At 64.5% G+C, this 15,154-nt stretch overlaps 2 protein-coding genes across 7 annotated transcripts; one reads left to right on the forward strand and one right to left on the reverse strand.

Annotated features, from left to right (window-relative positions):
- RGS19 (regulator of G protein signaling 19) lies at nucleotides 1-6,495 on the forward strand. Of its 4 annotated transcripts, XM_044262607.1 has the most exons (7): nucleotides 1-63; nucleotides 519-648; nucleotides 3,068-3,165; nucleotides 3,330-3,451; nucleotides 5,266-5,340; nucleotides 5,439-5,673; nucleotides 5,757-6,495. In XM_044262607.1, exons 3-7 carry the CDS (start codon nucleotides 3,136-3,138, stop codon nucleotides 5,946-5,948), a joined length of 654 nt encoding a protein of 217 aa, XP_044118542.1. In that variant the 5' UTR covers nucleotides 1-63; nucleotides 519-648; nucleotides 3,068-3,135; the 3' UTR covers nucleotides 5,949-6,495. The 4 variants fall into 4 exon arrangements, with proteins under 4 accessions (XP_044118542.1, XP_044118543.1, XP_044118541.1 ...); XM_044262608.1 differs by lacking the exon at nucleotides 3,068-3,165 and having other exon boundaries at nucleotides 3-63; XM_044262605.1 differs by lacking the exons at nucleotides 1-63; nucleotides 519-648 and adding an exon at nucleotides 683-963.
- A 748-nt stretch (nucleotides 6,496-7,243) lies between these two features.
- TCEA2 (transcription elongation factor A2) lies at nucleotides 7,244-15,092 on the reverse strand. Of its 3 annotated transcripts, none has more exons than XM_044262611.1 (10): nucleotides 14,901-15,092; nucleotides 11,928-11,990; nucleotides 11,501-11,606; nucleotides 10,511-10,601; nucleotides 9,290-9,420; nucleotides 9,017-9,073; nucleotides 8,497-8,651; nucleotides 8,284-8,427; nucleotides 7,660-7,731; nucleotides 7,244-7,458 (listed from the first exon to the last, which is right to left on the reverse strand). In XM_044262611.1, exons 1-10 carry the CDS (start codon nucleotides 14,970-14,972, stop codon nucleotides 7,450-7,452), a joined length of 900 nt encoding a protein of 299 aa, XP_044118546.1. In that variant the 5' UTR covers nucleotides 14,973-15,092; the 3' UTR covers nucleotides 7,244-7,449. The 3 variants fall into 3 exon arrangements, with proteins under 3 accessions (XP_044118546.1, XP_044118545.1, XP_044118547.1); XM_044262610.1 differs by having other exon boundaries at nucleotides 8,284-8,430; nucleotides 14,901-15,091; XM_044262612.1 differs by lacking the exon at nucleotides 14,901-15,092 and adding an exon at nucleotides 13,820-14,832 and having other exon boundaries at nucleotides 8,284-8,430.
- Nucleotides 15,093-15,154: the final 62 nt, after the last annotated feature.

Consider the following 15,154-nt stretch of genomic DNA (forward strand, 5'->3'; position numbering starts at 1 on the left):
CCAGCCGGACCTCGGGGCGCGCGGGCCAGCGGCGGCGGCGCGAGCGGCTCGGGAGCGCGGTCGGTGAGTGCGCGCGCGCGCGCGCGGCGCCGAGGACGGCGGCCATGCCCCTCCGGGCCCCGGGCCCGGGGGCCGTACGGGGCGGGAGCCGCGGGAGCTGGCGCCGGGATCCGCACCCCAAGGACTCCAGCCGCGGGGTCCACGTGGACCCTGGGCCGTGGCGGGACTGGAGCCAGTCCCCCGCGCGTGGGGGAGGGGGTGCTGCAACCCGGTTCCCCTTTTTCTGCGGCTCAGAGCCTGGGGAAGTGATTGCTCAAAGGGGGGGCCGGAAGAACCCCCGTTTCCGCGTCTCCCGCCCCCCCCCCCAGCCTGGTGGGGAGGGGCCGAGGCGGGACACCCTGTCCGCCCCCACCCCCATCCCCTTGGATCTGGCAGCCACTCACCCTGCAAGGCGCAGGGGAGGCGCTGCGCCCCCGACCCCAGCTGATCGGGGGCTCCCGGCGCCGGCCTCCCTCCAGAACGCCGCAGGAGTACCTCCTGCCGTCCGAGTCGAGTCCCTGCTGCTGCAGTGCACGCCCCTTCGGCAGCCAGGGTGGGGCCCAGAGGGAACCTGGCACATCCCGCCCCCACCTCGCCTTTGGGTCGCTGGTGAGTGGGGCGCCATGGCGAGTTCCTTGAGACAGGGGTGGGGGCGTCAGAGGCTAGAGGAAGGGGCCCCTGAAGAAGGAGACAAGCTCTACCAGGCCAAACCTTGCCAGCAGCAGGAGGAAGAGAGAAATAGGTTGCCCCCACCACTGCAGAAGTGGGGGGCAAGGGTCACCAGGGTTAGAAAGACCTGGCCTGCCTTGGAGGAGTCAGGCTGGGGCTCCCCCCACCAATCAAATGGGGGGCAGCGGACCTCAAGCGTACTGAGTACCATCAGAATCAAAGAAAGGATCCCCTCTGTCAGCCCTCCACCCAAAGGTTATGGCATTTTTTTCTGGGATTGTCACATTTTCTTCTTCTTTTTTTGGACTGGGCGGGCTCAGGGACGTTCTTTTTCCTTCTGCGGAGAGTAGCAGCTGCCCCCAAGGGAACCTCTGTCCCCAGAGGCCAGGCTTGCTGCCTGTCCAGCCTCTCCCATCCCAGACTTGGGGGCCAAAGCCCCCAAGGGGCTGGGAAAGAGGAATGCTTCACCTCCCAAATGCCAGGATGGGGGGCAGAAACCCCAGTTCAGACCCTGTAGCCCCTCAAGAGAGAGTGGGCGGCCAGAGAACCCCAGCCAGCCTGAGGAGGGTGCAGGGAGCTAGTCCAGGCCTGCAAGAGGCGCAGGAGACACGGACCCCAAATGCAGCCTCCAGCCCCAGGGCCCCCCTGGATCTGCACTCCCAGACAGGGCCCCTCCTCTAATTCAGAGCTGAGTCTTGGGGTCCTGGGGGGAGAGGGGACAGGCCCTGCCCCCACTCACAGTGGGTGGGGGGTGCAGAGGAGGAAGAGCAGTTTTCTGCCCAGGTGCCAGACCAGAGGTTGCCACACCCCTTCCTTTCCCTAGAAGCTTGACCCCTGAGGGAAAGGCAAGCTGTCAGCTGCTGCTTCCCCATCTGCTTGCCCAGTGTCTCTGGGACCCAGTTTGAGGGTTCCCTCCCCCAGGATCTCAGGGGAAGTCAGGTAGCTAGCTGGTCAGGGGCCTCAGCCCCAGGGGACCCTACACAGGGCAGGGCCTCTGCGTGCCCAGGCCCTGGAGGCAGGGGCGCTCTGGTGGTCCCGGCGTCCCTGCTGCCCAGAGACCTGAGACCGTCCCAAGACCTGCCCAGCCGTGCCTGTCCTAGAGCTCCTCCTCCCTTCCCTCCTACCCTGGGAGACCCCAAGAAGCCAACATGGCCCAAATGGGTATTGAAAGTCCACAAGCTGAGGGGTGGGGACAGCAGGGAGGATGGTAATGACATGAGAAAATAAAGTGAGCAAGTCGTGAGCCTCCAGGCACCAAGGTGGGGTGAGGGTAGGACCGGGTGGCTCAGGAAGGTCCTTGTCCGCTGTGCAGGGGAGCCCCTGGGCTCTGTGTGTCCTCACTTAGGCCGAGGTGGGCACAGGCAGGGGCCGTGGTGGGAAAGCATTCAAAACTGCCCCCAGGGCACTGATTGACTCCCTGCCCTTGATGGAGACTCAGGGATCTGTGGTTGGCCTCCTGGGGGGACGGAGGAGGGAGGGTCAAGCTCCTCACCCTGTCTTGGGACTCCAGGGCCCAGGGCCCCCTGCATGCCAGCCTGAAACATGGGTACAGGTACTGAAAAGAATGCTGACCCTCACCTCCTCCAGCAACCCCACATCTCTGACTCAGGGAGCAGGACACCCCAACCCCTTGCTACCCCCCACGCCCCTCCACCACTGGCACCCCAGGTCGCATTGGTTTCCACAGCCTGGTGGGGGTGGGGGAAAGGGAGGCTGGGAGCCCCTGGGTGTGGTAAGGAACCAGCTGGGGGTTGAGTCCTGGAAGCAGGGCCCAGGACCTAGGGCCCAGGATCTAGAAGACAGAAGCCATGGGCTCATGGCTAGGGGGTTCATGGCCCTCCTCCCCCACGCCCTACTGCGTTTCCCACACCCTGGGAAAGTCCTGGCCCACTCCTCTCCATGCTGCAGGCCTAGTGACCTGCAGACAGGCACTCCCCGTGGGGAGCAACCCTCCCCCTGCCCCCACCCGCTGCAGAAAACCCAGAATGGAGGGAGCTGGGGAGGGGGTCCAAATGTCCGGCCACCACCCTCACGCATTAACCTGAAAGCCCCAGACCCGTGGGGCCCCCAGTCCCCTTGGGAGGGGCCAGGAGCCGGAAACCAAGAAAGAGGAACCCAGACTTCCGGCTTCCCAGGGACGGAGCAAATGGGGGTGTCCCGGAACCTCCTCTTGTCTGGGGCCCACCCCTCACCAGCCCTGTCCCGGCTCACGGCGCTGGTGTAGGCTGGGGCGGAGGTAGGAGCCTGAACAGAGTGGGGCGCAGGGGAGCAGGCCCCCAGGGGTCTAGGAAGGGGTCTCCAGGACAAGTAGAGGCTACAGTCCCAGGTTCTCAGTGAGAACCTCCACCTCTCTTCTCAGACTCCCAGGCTGTGGTGACGGTCCTGGCGCCAGCACCACGGAGCCCGGGCGACCTCCTCCTCCCACCCATGCCCACCCCACATGAGACTGAGAAGCAGGTGCACCATCTCCACCCCTGCCTCTGCCCCGCTTGTGGGAATGGGGGCGGGGGAGCAAAGAGTTGGGAGGCTGGGAGGCGGGGGTTGCCCACCCAGGGGAGTCGGGGGAAAGGTGTGTGGGCTGCACCTCTGGCCTGGAGCTGAGGAAGTTTCCATGTCACCAGCACGTAGGGCCGCAGGAGGCAGACCAGCCCCCCTCGATGTCCAGTCATGACGCAGCCCCCCCGGCTGCCCCCAGCCGCAACCCCTGCTGCTTGTGCTGGTGCTGCTGTTGTGGCTGTTCCTGGTACGTGGGGTCTGGGGAAGGGGGCGATCCTGGAACATGGGGACTTGGGGGGAGCAGGGCCGGGGGGGGCGAGCTGTGCAGATGTGGGGCTGTAGGGCCTGCCCCCAAACCCTCAGATGGCCTCTGAGGCATCACCTGAAGGCAGGAGGACTGTGCCCCCCACAGCTCTTATCCAAGGGCCCCTGGGCCCTGCTGACCAGAGGCCAGTGCCCAGACCCCTCTGCTTGTGTGGCTTTCAGGCGTAGAGCGCCCGAGGGTATGTCCGTGTGCAGGCACCTGGCCAGCCCACCAGGTGTGCCACATCTGTCCATTTACTCAGCACATGCAGACGCCGCTGGGACACAGCCTCAGCTGGCCCTGGGGTCCCACAGAGGGACGAGACAGAAGCCTGTCCTACACAATGTTAGGTGGAGGGACAGTGAGCAGGAACCTGGCCTGGGGATGATGGGGATGAGCTTCCAGGGCAGCCTGCCAGAGGGCGGGGGTGGGGCCCCCAGGTGGTAAGGGGGTTCTATTGGCCTGCAGAGAAGCTGTTGGGAGTTTTCACTTGACAGAGGCCTAGCCCTATCCAGGCTTTCAGCCCATGGGGGTTGAGTGGACAGTGCTGTGGGGACTTAAAGGGGGATTTTTTTTTTTTTAAGATTTTATTTATTTATTTGAGACAGAGAGAGAGAGCATGGGCACAAGTGGGGGGAGGCAGAGGGAGAAGCAGACCCCCCACTGAGCTGGGAGCCTGCTGTGGGGCTCAGGCCCAGGACCCCGGGATCACGACCCGAGCCGCAGGCAGACACTTCACCGACGGAGCCTCCCAGGTGCCAGGGGTATGGGCTGACCAGTGAGCAACTCACGCGCGAGATGGGAGCGGGGTGGCCACGAAAAATCAGGACGCACTGAGACTTTGCCTGTGGGACCGAGGGAGAGTTTGGGGTCTAGCAGGCAGGGTAAGAGAGGAACGGAGTCTGTCTGGCTGTTTGGGTTTGAGATGTCTGTTAGACATGCGGGGGCCGTGGAGGGAGTTCTGGCTGGAGGCACGGCTGTGCCCTGATGCCAACATACCAAAAACGTGTATCTTAAGAAAGAAAGACGCTGTTACTTTGGGGACCCTTTAAACACGATGTAGTTTGGGGGCGTCTGGGGGGCTCGGTTGGAGAAGCATCTGCCTGAGGCTCAGGGCACGATCCCGGCGGTCCTGGGTTGGTCTTCCTGCTCAGCGGGGAGTCTGCTTCTCCCTCTCCTTGGGCTCCTCCCCGCTGCTTGTGCTCTCTCTCAAATAAATTAATAAAATCTTTTTTCTTAACTAAGTAAATAAATAAACACAATGTAGTTTCAGGGGGTCCCCCTGCTATGTAAATACATGGGTACTACGTACACACACAACCCCGAGTGAAGACGCGGGTGCTTGAAGGCTCAGCCCTTCCCCGGCGGGTGGGATAGGAGCGGACTGCGGAGCGGCCCTCCTGCAGGGGCTTCACGCAGAAGCTGAGCGCCCCCGTGCCGAGTGGGTGCGCTCGTCTGTGCCGTGGGTGCCTGCGTGTGCGTGTCCGTGCCGTGGGTGGGCGCGCGCGCGTGTCTGTGCTGTGTGGGTGCGTGTCCGTGCCGTGGGTGGGTGGGTGCGCGTGTCCGTGCCGTGGGTGGGCGCGCGCGTGTCTGTGCCGTGGGTTTGTGCGTGCGCGCGTGTCCGTGCCGTGGGTGGGTGGGTGCGCGCTTCTGTGCCGTGGGTGCGTGCGCGCGCGCGTCCGTGCCGTGGGTGCGTGCGCGGGCGCGCCTAGCACAGGTGTACCGCGGAGGCCAGAGCCCCCTCTCTCTGCGGGCAGGGCTGAAGAGCGGCGGCGAGCGTGGCGGGTCTCCCGGGAGAACAAGCTGCAGCCTCTCCCCGGCTGCGAGGCATGGTAGGTGTGGCCGGCCGCGTGCGTGCGCGTGTCTGGGGGGCGGGGCGGGGCGGGGGGGGGGTGCAGTCCTGACCTGGCCCGGCGGGGAATGCCCACAGCGCCACGCCGAGCCCCGAGGAGGTGCGGAGCTGGGCGCAGTCGTTCGACAAGCTGATGCACAGCCCGGCGGGGCGCAGCGTGTTCCGTGAGTTTCTGCGCACGGAGTACAGCGAGGAGAACATGCTCTTCTGGCTGGCCTGCGAAGAGCTCAAGGCTGAGGCCAACCAGCACGTGGTGGACGAGAAGGCCAGGCTCATCTATGAGGACTACGTGTCCATTCTGTCCCCCAAAGAGGTGCACCGCCATGGCGACCCAGGGCGGGGCCGGGGGGGCGGGGACACCTCCAGGGCCCCTGACGCCGGCATCCCGTCCCGCAGGTGAGCCTGGACTCGCGCGTGCGGGAAGGCATCAACAAGAAGATGCAGGAGCCGTCGGCGCACACCTTCGATGACGCCCAGCTGCAGATCTACACGCTCATGCACCGGGACTCCTACCCCCGCTTCCTCAGCTCCCCCACCTACCGTGCCCTGCTGCTCCGGGGCAGCTCCCAGTCCTCCAGCGAGGCCTAGGCTGCTCACCCACGCGCGGCGGCACAGACTCGGGACCCAGCCGGCAGGAAAGGACTCGGTTACCTGCACAAACCTGTGCCAGCAGGTGTCCGGCACGGCCACGGGGCCCCAGCAGCCCTGGGGGCAGTCCCAGACTGGAGCGCGCCCTTACCTGCGCAAGGGACATGGTACCCTGAGGTCCTGCTGAGAGGCAGGTGTGAGGGCCTCTGGGACCAAGCAGCCCCTCCCCAACCGGCTCCCTGCTGGGGGAGAGGGACCCTCCCAGGAGTGCTCACGGACCCAGCGACTTCATGGGGGGGCCTCCTCCCCGGCAGCCGGGGACCTTGAAAAATGCCTCTGATGGGAAGCAGAGCCTCTGTGTCGTCTAGTTGTGACACGAGGGGACCCTCGGACTCGAGCTGTCTGCGCCCAGACCAGACCCAGAACCTCAGAACTAGGCTCAAGGCAACAGGAGCCAGTTTCTTTTTTATATTTTCATGAAGTTTAAACCTGGAAACATGTCTTTACTGTATTTTATCAAAAAAAGAAAAAGATGTTTTCATATTTATCTCCATTCTTTCTTCATCCAAAATAGGATCTTATTATTGAAGATATTTTTAAAGCAAACGTTCTCTCCTTTCTTTTCACACTGCGGGAGACTCAAGAACGATGCGTCGTCCCAGACCCAGAGCAGAGTGTAGAGGAGACCTGGCCCCAGGGGCAGCTGCGCTCACCCACGGCCAGTGAGGGGGCCAAGGCGGGGGCGGGGCACTGACAGGGGCAGCCTCCACGAAGCACGCGTGCTTGCCGCCCCATCACCCGAACTTCTGGGAGGCACAGGGACTCAGACCTGCAGCAGGTCCAGGGCCCACCCCATCCATTCCAGACCAGAGGGTCAGGGTGAGGACAAGTCCTTGAGAATGGCTGGGGACCCAGATGCAGCCTCCTGCCCATAAGCCCTGGGCCCAGAGCTGTAGTGCCTGGGGAAGTTTGGGAGGCCCTGGGTCCTCTACCTAAGGCCCCCCCTCCGCCGATCCCGTGTGTGTGCATGCCCACGCTGTGTACCCCCAGCAGCTGCCCCTTCTCCACGGGCACACCCAGGCACAGTCTGCCCCCAGTGTTCTGAGGGCCCGAGGGCTCTTCCCTCCATCTCTGTTCCAGCGGAACCAAACCTGAGTGTCACCTGATCCCAAGGAGAAGAGTTGCCATCCCCCTCCCGTGGGGCGGGGGACAGCCAGACAGTGGGGCCAGAGGACCCAGGTCACAGCCCAAGACTGTGCATGGTCCACCAGAACCAAGGGCCAGAAACATCAGAATGGCAAACAGAAACATTTAATAATTTGGGGGAAAGAGGAAGAAAGGTGTACCGCAGGCAAGGTTGGGGAGCAGGGTGCGCAGCCCTCTGGGGAAGTTCAGGTGGGCACAGGGCGGCTGCCGAGAAGCGGTGACTGTTGACAGAGGACACGGGGAGGCCGCAGCACTGTGCTGGCCGCAGCCTGAGGCTTCACGTACATCTCAAGGCTCAGCAGAACTGCACGGGGTGGATGAGTGCGGTCAGCCCCGCGCAGACCATGACCCCCGCAGGGCGAGCCGCACGCCTGGGGTCTCCACCCACCTCCTCTGAAGCCCCAGGAGGCTGGCGGAGCATGGCTGTCCCCCATCCCCCCGTCACAGGGGTCCCACACCTGGGAGGATGGAGACACCCATCTTCAGAGAAGGCCCGCCCACCTACCTTCCAGCGATTTCCACACTCATTGCAGACAACGAAGGTGGTCATGGGCTCATCAGAGCTGCGCGTCTGCACCTGCCGGGAGGGCTATGGTGAGGGGGGCCACCCCCAACCCCAGGGACTCAAGTCACTTGGAGCAGGAGGCCCCGAGGTACAGGTCTTCCCTTGAGTCCCAGCGCGGGGAGGCAGCCGTACCCTTGAGCAGTGCTGGCATGGGAGACCCTCCGCGCCCCTGGCCGACTGCCGACCTGCCGCAGGGACTCCAACCCTCCTCCCTTAGCAGGGGACCCAGTCGCATCTTGAGGTCCACGTCACTGTCCACCTCCACGGGTCCGAGTGTTGTCCAGGCAGCACAGCATGCTGGCCAGCAACAACATCCCCTGTGCGCCCCCATGCTGGGGGAGGCCACGTCCCCCAGTTTTAGTGCCCAGAGCAAACCACCCCCGAAATGCTGCTTGCGGGGGACCAGGGGTGCCGGGCAGAGGAGGAGGTCCCCAGGGTGACTCTGCAGCCCTGCGCCTTTCACTGTGCATGTGTCCAGGGGTCAGCGGACCTCACCCCCCGCCCCAGGGGCAGGCGCAGGCGCAGGCGCAGGCTGCCGGAGCACGAGGGAGGGGCCGGGCGCACCTGCGTGTAGGTACAGTTCTTCCTCCTGCACTTTCCGCAGGTGAACAGGTCCGTCTGAGTGCCCCCCGTGCGGGCCATCTGGTGCTCCCGGATAGCCTCCTTGGTCATCGCCTTCCGGATCTCCTTCAGCTCATCACTGGCCATCTCCTGGACAAGTCACCACGTACTCACCACAGTGCGTGGGGGGCCCCACACCCCTCCAGCGGGACTCACCTCTGACGTCATGACCGCGATCTGCTGGGGTGTGATGGCGCCACACAGAACGTTCCGCCGCAGGTCAGGGTTCTTAGCGTCCTTGAGGTTGGAGATGCGGCTCCGCACACGGTTTTTGTACTTCATGTCCGTGTTTCCCACGTCCCGGAAGATGCGTGCAGGCGTTTAAGGACCTGTCCAGAGCCTAGTGTGGCTGCCTTCCACCCGCCCATGGGGCCAGCCAAGGGGGGCCAGCGAGGGGAAGGGGGCCCAGCAACACAGTCTGCCCCCCGCGCCTGGCAGCAAGGGGAGAGGCTGCTGAGTGGGGGCCCCCACCGGACCCACCCCTGGCTGAGGCCCAGCCGTAGCTGCAAAGCCCTGGGGGACCCATGCCCCGGTGGACTCAGTCCCTCAGCAGAGCCAGGGAGGACCCTCCCGGTCAACCGACCCACCCCCTGGCACGGCCCCCGGGGAGCGAGTCCGGCTGTCCTCCTGACTCCACCAGAAAGCCCCGGATTCCAAGCCCCCGCGTAAAGGATATATTCCTCAATCTGGGCCGACAGGCCCTCGCAGTCCGCGCCAACACCCATGTGGTCATCTGCGAGAGACAGCCCGGACTAATGGCCCCCCAGCCGCACCCCCTCTGCCAGCCACCCAGCCCCCAAGGCCCAGGACCCAGGTGCTCTGCTGGACCAAAAGGCCCCCACCCCCAGCCCAGGCTCAGCTGCAGTGAGCTAGGGGAGAAGGCTGTCCCCCGGGCAGGCCTCCTCCGGTCTACCGCAGGACCCCGGGCGCGCGCGTCGGAGGCGCTCACGGTCCGTCCGCAGCGCTGTGGCCAGCATCTCCCGGCACTTGTTGCGCACGGCGTCACACGTGACTGGCGCCGGCGGGAACGTGGTGATCCTCGGCGCCGACGGCATCCTGGGTAGCTCTGGCCTCTTGCGGCTGGAGAGAGACAGGCCCCCCCTCGGGCCGTGTGCACCCCGGGGACACACGGGTCCCAGAAAAGCCAACAGGAGAGCCACAATCCCTGTTCCTTCTTACCTTGACAGCAGCCCGTGGTACTGCCCCCCCCCCCCGACTCCAGCCCACCATGCCCCAGGGGTCTGCCCAGCTGGCCAGAGGCAGGAAAGCCCAGCGGGTGGGACTTCCCAGATGGGGAGAGCGGGTCCCTGCCCTCCATGAGGCCAGAACACAGGGCCACACCACTCAAGACCGGGCGCCAATCCAGGGAAAGGCAGATGGTGTCGGGGGTCGCCCAGACCACAGGTGGCCCCATCCAGCAGAGATGCCCCTGGATGGGCTGGGCACTCCCCACAAGCTGCCTGACGACGAAACTGCATCCACCCAGCCCTCCCCCTCACAGTCCTGCATCTCGTGAGCCCCACAAGTCAGGGGGAGCAAGGGCCTCCTGGAGGGAACAGGTGCTGACGGGCAGATAAGCCCACAGCCCTGCACAGCTACTCGGGAGTCTAGAGATCAGCCTTGGCTGGTCTCCTGCCACTTCTGCCCCGTGGGGTCAAAGGCAAAGCAGCCTATGGGCCATAGCCCGTCCGCATGAGGAACCCCGGTCTGCATGACTGCCCTCCCTGGGGCCGCAGCAGTGAGGCCTCAGGGCCCCCAGAATCGCAACCTGCCACAGCCTGGGGCACCCAAGGGGAAAAGGGGTTCAGCAGCAGTGTGACTCCAGCTAAGGGGGCTGCTCAGCCAGAGCTGGCCAGTGAGGAGACCCCAGGAAATGGATGTGGAGCTGGGGGACAGCTGCAGAGGGTGGACACAGCCTGACCCTGCAGATGGTTGGGGCTGGAAAGACACAGGGTCCGGAGGAGCTCTGGAAGAAAAGGGAGCAGCAAGAGGCCCCCCAGGCCAGGCACGCCCCCCCCCCCCAGGGAAAGTTCCCTCCGAGAAGTGTTCATGTCAATGGTCTCAGCAGCCCCAGGGCGCAGGGCAACCTGCCCTTCCATCTGCTGAGCAGGAGGGACAGGGGTGGGGGGCAGGGGCAGGAGGGCAAGCAGCAGTCTTCCAGGTGCGCTACCTGGGATCCTTGGCCTCGGGGGCCTCCTTCGAGGACGATGTGGGGAGAGGTCCGCCCCTGCTCTGCTCCCTGGCTTTGGCATCGGAGGCGTCTGCAAGTGCCAGGAAAGAGGGAGACTGGCTGGGGGGTGCAGAACCCGAGGGCAGGGCCAGGCTAGGGAGGGCAGCAGATCGCCACCACGGCACGGCCCTGGTCAAACCACCGGCTCTAGCACCCCACCCTCAACCCACCTGGGACCCCAGCTGTTGAGACTTCTGCACCTGGGGCCCTCTGTCCTCCCTCCTCAGAAGGTCCCAAGACAGCCCCACACCCCTTTCCTACCCCCTCACACAGCCTGGGAGGCCTCTCGGGGGTCTGCCGTCTCAGCAGACAGCACAGCCATCGGCCCGAAGTGACCCTTGAGTCCAGAGTCCCCTGACTGACAGCCCCCACAGACGGAGTGTTTGAACTTGGAAACAGACCAGGCGTGGTCACTCCCCCACTGGGCCTTGGGGGTCACAGTGCACCGCCGTTCACAAGGCTCCTGAAGCCCGAGCCAATGCTGGGGGACCGTCCCAGAGGACGAGGCACAGCCCCCCCACCAGCAGAATAAACACACTTGCCCGACACGTAGGCCACCGGCCACTCAGGACTAAAGACAGACCCAGACACCAAGCTCTATTTCGCAAGGGGCTGGACCAAGCCCAAGAAAGGCTGGGAAGGGGTGGGGCCCTCAGGGTCCCCAGGTGTGCGTCTAACCACCCCAGCTGTCTCCCCTCCTTCTCTCCCCCACAACTCCTCTGGCCCCTGCCCTCTAGCTGCGCTGACCCCCTCTCTCTGTGTGGCCTCCCCACTCACCCCGGGTCCCTCCAGGGCCCCAAGCCTTCTCGGACCAGTTCCGGAACACCCCACTCCCAGGTGGCCCTGGCTCAGGAACAGCACTGCCCGCACCCTACACAGCGCTGACCAGCAAGGGGCCCCAGCTCCCGGCCCGTGCCGCCTGACCCGCACCCAGGAGCTTCTTCCAGGACTTGATCAGAGACTTGGCCAGCGCGATGACCTCCTCATCAGAGCTCTGCTTCCGCAGGGCGTTGACAGACATGCCAACCCGTGTAGACTGCAAAACAAGCAGCCTGGGCTGGGGGGGGGGCGGCAATCACACCCTCCTCACAGACCCTCCAAGGCTCCCATGGGGCAGGGAACGGGGACCAGCTTGTGCAGTGGATACCCTTTCTGAGGGCTTCTGTCCCATGAGGAGCCCAGGAGCATCAGCGAGAAACACAGTGGGTGCCCCTTTGTCTTCCTGAGCAACAGACAAAGGCACGGACGGTGTCCTCCAGGACAGACGTTTGTACCAACCAAGGCCCCGAGGCAGGGGCCAGCAAGCCCTGCCAGGTACCCAGGAGCTGTCCCAGGCAGGGGGCGCGCCCAGCCCTACCTGCAGCAGGTTCAGCGTGACGGGCATGGCTTTCAGTTCCCGCAGCAGGTCCACGGCTCCCTCCTGGAAGGAGAAGGGGGACCTGCATAAATGACTTCGAGGTTTCTGTGGCCAGTGCCCCTGCCTCCTATAAAAGAAGGCGGGGGGCACAAGGAGCAACAATCTGGAGATCCACCTGGGGTCAGATGCCCAGAGAGGGCCAGAAGGAGACGGAAAGCGGCTTGGCAAACGCAGTCCCAGGACTTTGGGTCACTGACCAAGTGACGGCTGCAGGAAATAGCCCCAAGGACCGCAGCCCCTCCCCAGCAGGAGGGTCACACCCAGGGGAAGGTGTGGCCCCAGGGGTGCTCACTGCCCCATCCAGTGTCCTGTCCCTTGTGGTGGGCTGGGCAGCTTTTCCCTAAAGCAGATCGCCCACCAGCTGAGAGGGGTCAACCCGGCAAGGTCAGTATCCCCTGCAGAGTCCAAGCGCTACTGCCATCACATCCACACCCGGACTCGTGTGCCACGGCCCGACGCTTCATCAATCCCTCCAGGCCCTGCCTTAACCCTCAAGCCAGCCACCTTCCCCTCCTTGCCCCCTCCCACCCCACATCTTTTTCTTCAAAGCCCTCCCCCACACCAAGGCCATGCACAAATGGGCTGCTCTCTCCATTCCAGGCTCAGCTTAAGGTCCCTCAAGTGTGCCAAGCTGCTCACCTCAGGACCTTTGCACCTGCTGCCCCCACTGCCAGAAACACCTCCCAAATATCTACAAATTTGTCCTCCTTCTTTCAAAGTTTATTCAAAGGACACCTTCTTGGCAAAGCCCCTTCTACTTCAAGCGGTGACCACACCCCACGTGACACCTCCAGCCTCCTCCCTTCTTGCCTTCTTCACAGAGGCTTCTCTTCATAACACACGTGTTTTCATAACACACGTCTTTCCCTTGACATGAAGGGGGCAGAAATAACCCGACCCAGCCACCCAAGGTTGTGAGACCCACACATCTTGCAGCCCAGGCCATGGGCAGGGTGGCCTGCCCCATCCCCCAATCGGGGTGATATCTATGCTCTAACCCCGCCCCCCACGTCACCCCCAGCAGGCTCTGCCCCTCAGGCTGCGCAGAGTCCAGCCCTGAAGTGACATCCTCAGAGAAAAAAAGATGGTCATCAGAGCCAAAGACAGGGCTGCTCACTGATCAGTTTTGTGTGGTCTCCTGACTTCCCAGTCATGGGTCCCAGATCCCCAAAGAGCCTCCCAGGCACTGGAGCTTTTGGTAGCTCTCTCTCTGCCCGCACCACAGCACCCTCAAACCCCAGGCGCCTTCTGGGCCCAGAGGGTGCTCAGCTCCCCCTCCTCGTGCTCCTTGCTTCTGCCTGGACACACCCTCCTCCAGCGCCACCTGCCCCCGCCCAGCCCTGCATGGACCCATCTCTGACCCCACCTGGGGGATGTTCTTTGTCTCCTTCAAGAGAAGCAGCAGCTTCTTTCTCTGGTCACCTCTGGAAACGGCTCTAGGTTGCTCCCCCACCCCCGCTCTGTGCTGCCCAGGGCCTCCCAGGGGCATGAACTCAGAGTGTGTGTGTGTGTGTGTGTGTGTGTCTGTAGGGGCTGCCGTTTGCTGAACGAATGAGGGGAGCCAGCCCCCTTTTAGGTCCCAGTGTCAAACCCTGTCCAGAACCTGGTCAACAGGGATCCAGGAAAAGCCTGCTTAACCCAAAAAACCACTCAGAGCCCAGAGCAAGCAGACAGTCCTGGAGGGGCCGCCCAGCATCTCAAGCCCATGACGGAGCCCCTCCACCACCCTAACCAGTTGCCCCCAGTCTTGTGGGGAGAAGGCTGTGTTTACAGAGCCTCTCAGGGAGCCAGCCAGGACCCCTCCCAACATCCTAAAGGCAGGTACCACCCACCAAGGATGCATCCATGGGAGGCCAGGTAGGTTGCCAGAATCTCAAAGCTGAGAAGGGGCTGACGTTGGAACCCCATCTGCCTGGTTCCTCTTAGATACCACAGCACAGCCTCCTCCAAAGACTCACTGGCCAAGGACAACAGATGCCAGGCAGCACAGTGGGCACAGCTGGACAGCGGCTCTCGCCACGGCACTCCCAGGGACCTACCCCAAGGGTCTCTCTACATAACTACCCATTTCCCAGTTGCTGCCGGCTGAGTCCTGGCTAGGAAGGGAAAGAATTTATTAGGGAAACCTGGTTCTTGTAGGGCGGGGACAGATACAGGGTAAAAGGGGGCCGCTCCGCCAAGAAAGGCCCTGGCCTGCTTGTGAAGGGGGACGCTGAGGGCTCCAGCCCCAGGCAGAACGGAGGTAAGGGACGCGCAGCAGCTGGGGTGGGGGGCGGGGAGGGGAGGCGGGCAGGGGCGTCCAGTCTCACACTCCGAACTCCCGCAGGCTAAGAAAGGATGTGGGAGGCCTAGGGCGGGACAGAAGGCTCAGAGTCGGGGTCGGGGCTCCGCGGAGAGTCCTGGGGGCGGGGGTAGGATGAGCTTCGAGGATGCCCAGGCTGAGACGGAAGGAGGCACGGAGGGGGGGGCGGGGCAGCCAGGACGGAAGGTCTGCACGGGCTGGGGCGACGGCAAGGCCTGGAGGGCGGCACCCAAGAAGGCTTCCGCGGGCCGGCTCCGGCAGGGCTGGGGGCGGGGGCAGTCTGGACTTAGGGGGCCCGGAGGGAGACGGATCTCAGGTCTGCGGGCTCTCGGCCTGGTAGCTGGGGTCTGCGTCCAGAGAGCGCGGCTCCCGGGACCGGGTCCAGGCCCGACTGCGGCCTCTGCCGTGGGTGCGGGAGTGAAGGGTAGGGCTGGCCCAGGGCAGGGGTCTCGGCCACCGACGGGGGTCTCCCCACGTCCCGGGAGTCTCTGCGGGGGCGGGGTCTCGTCCTGCCCCTCGGGTGGTCTCCCCGACCCTGAAGGGGGCTCGGCAGGCTCGGCGGGGGTCGGCGGGGCGGGGGTCCCGGGGTCCTGGCGGCCCGCGCCCCTCACCGCACTCTTCTTGGTCACCATCTTGTCCAGCCTCCGGGCGATCCGCGCAATCTCCTCTTCCTTGCCCATCATCGCCTCGGGGGCAGGGCCCCCAGCGCCCGCCGCGCCAGCCTCAGCCTCGGGGCCTGGACCCCTGCCCGGGCCGACGCCGTCGCCCGCACCCGTCGCAGACGACGCAGCCCTACCGCGGTCGGGAGACCCTCCGTTCAAACCCCCGGCCCCCGCGGTCGCCGCGCTGCATCGTGGGACATGGA

Source organism: Neovison vison, chromosome 8 (assembly GCF_020171115.1).
Source record: "Neovison vison isolate M4711 chromosome 8, ASM_NN_V1, whole genome shotgun sequence".
Taxonomy (NCBI): Eukaryota; Metazoa; Chordata; class Mammalia; order Carnivora; family Mustelidae; genus Neogale; species Neogale vison.

Coding starts and splice junctions, on each gene's coding strand:
- RGS19 (XM_044262607.1), top strand. CDS start 3,136: ATGCCCACCCCACATGAGACTGAGAAGCAG. Junction 3,166..3,329: donor CACATGAGACTGAGAAGCAG/GTGCACCATCTC, acceptor CCATGTCACCAG/CACGTAGGGCCGCAGGAGGC. Junction 5,674..5,756: donor CCATTCTGTCCCCCAAAGAG/GTGCACCGCCAT, acceptor CCCGTCCCGCAG/GTGAGCCTGGACTCGCGCGT.
- TCEA2 (XM_044262610.1), bottom strand. CDS start 14,972: ATGATGGGCAAGGAAGAGGAGATTGCGCGGATCGCCCGGAGGCTGGAC. Junction 11,991..14,900: donor TGGTGACCAAGAAGAGTGCG/GTGAGGGGCGCG, acceptor TTCTCCTTCCAG/GAGGGAGCCGTGGACCTGCT. Junction 11,607..11,927: donor TCACGCTGAACCTGCTGCAG/GTAGGGCTGGGC, acceptor CTTGTTTTGCAG/TCTACACGGGTTGGCATGTC.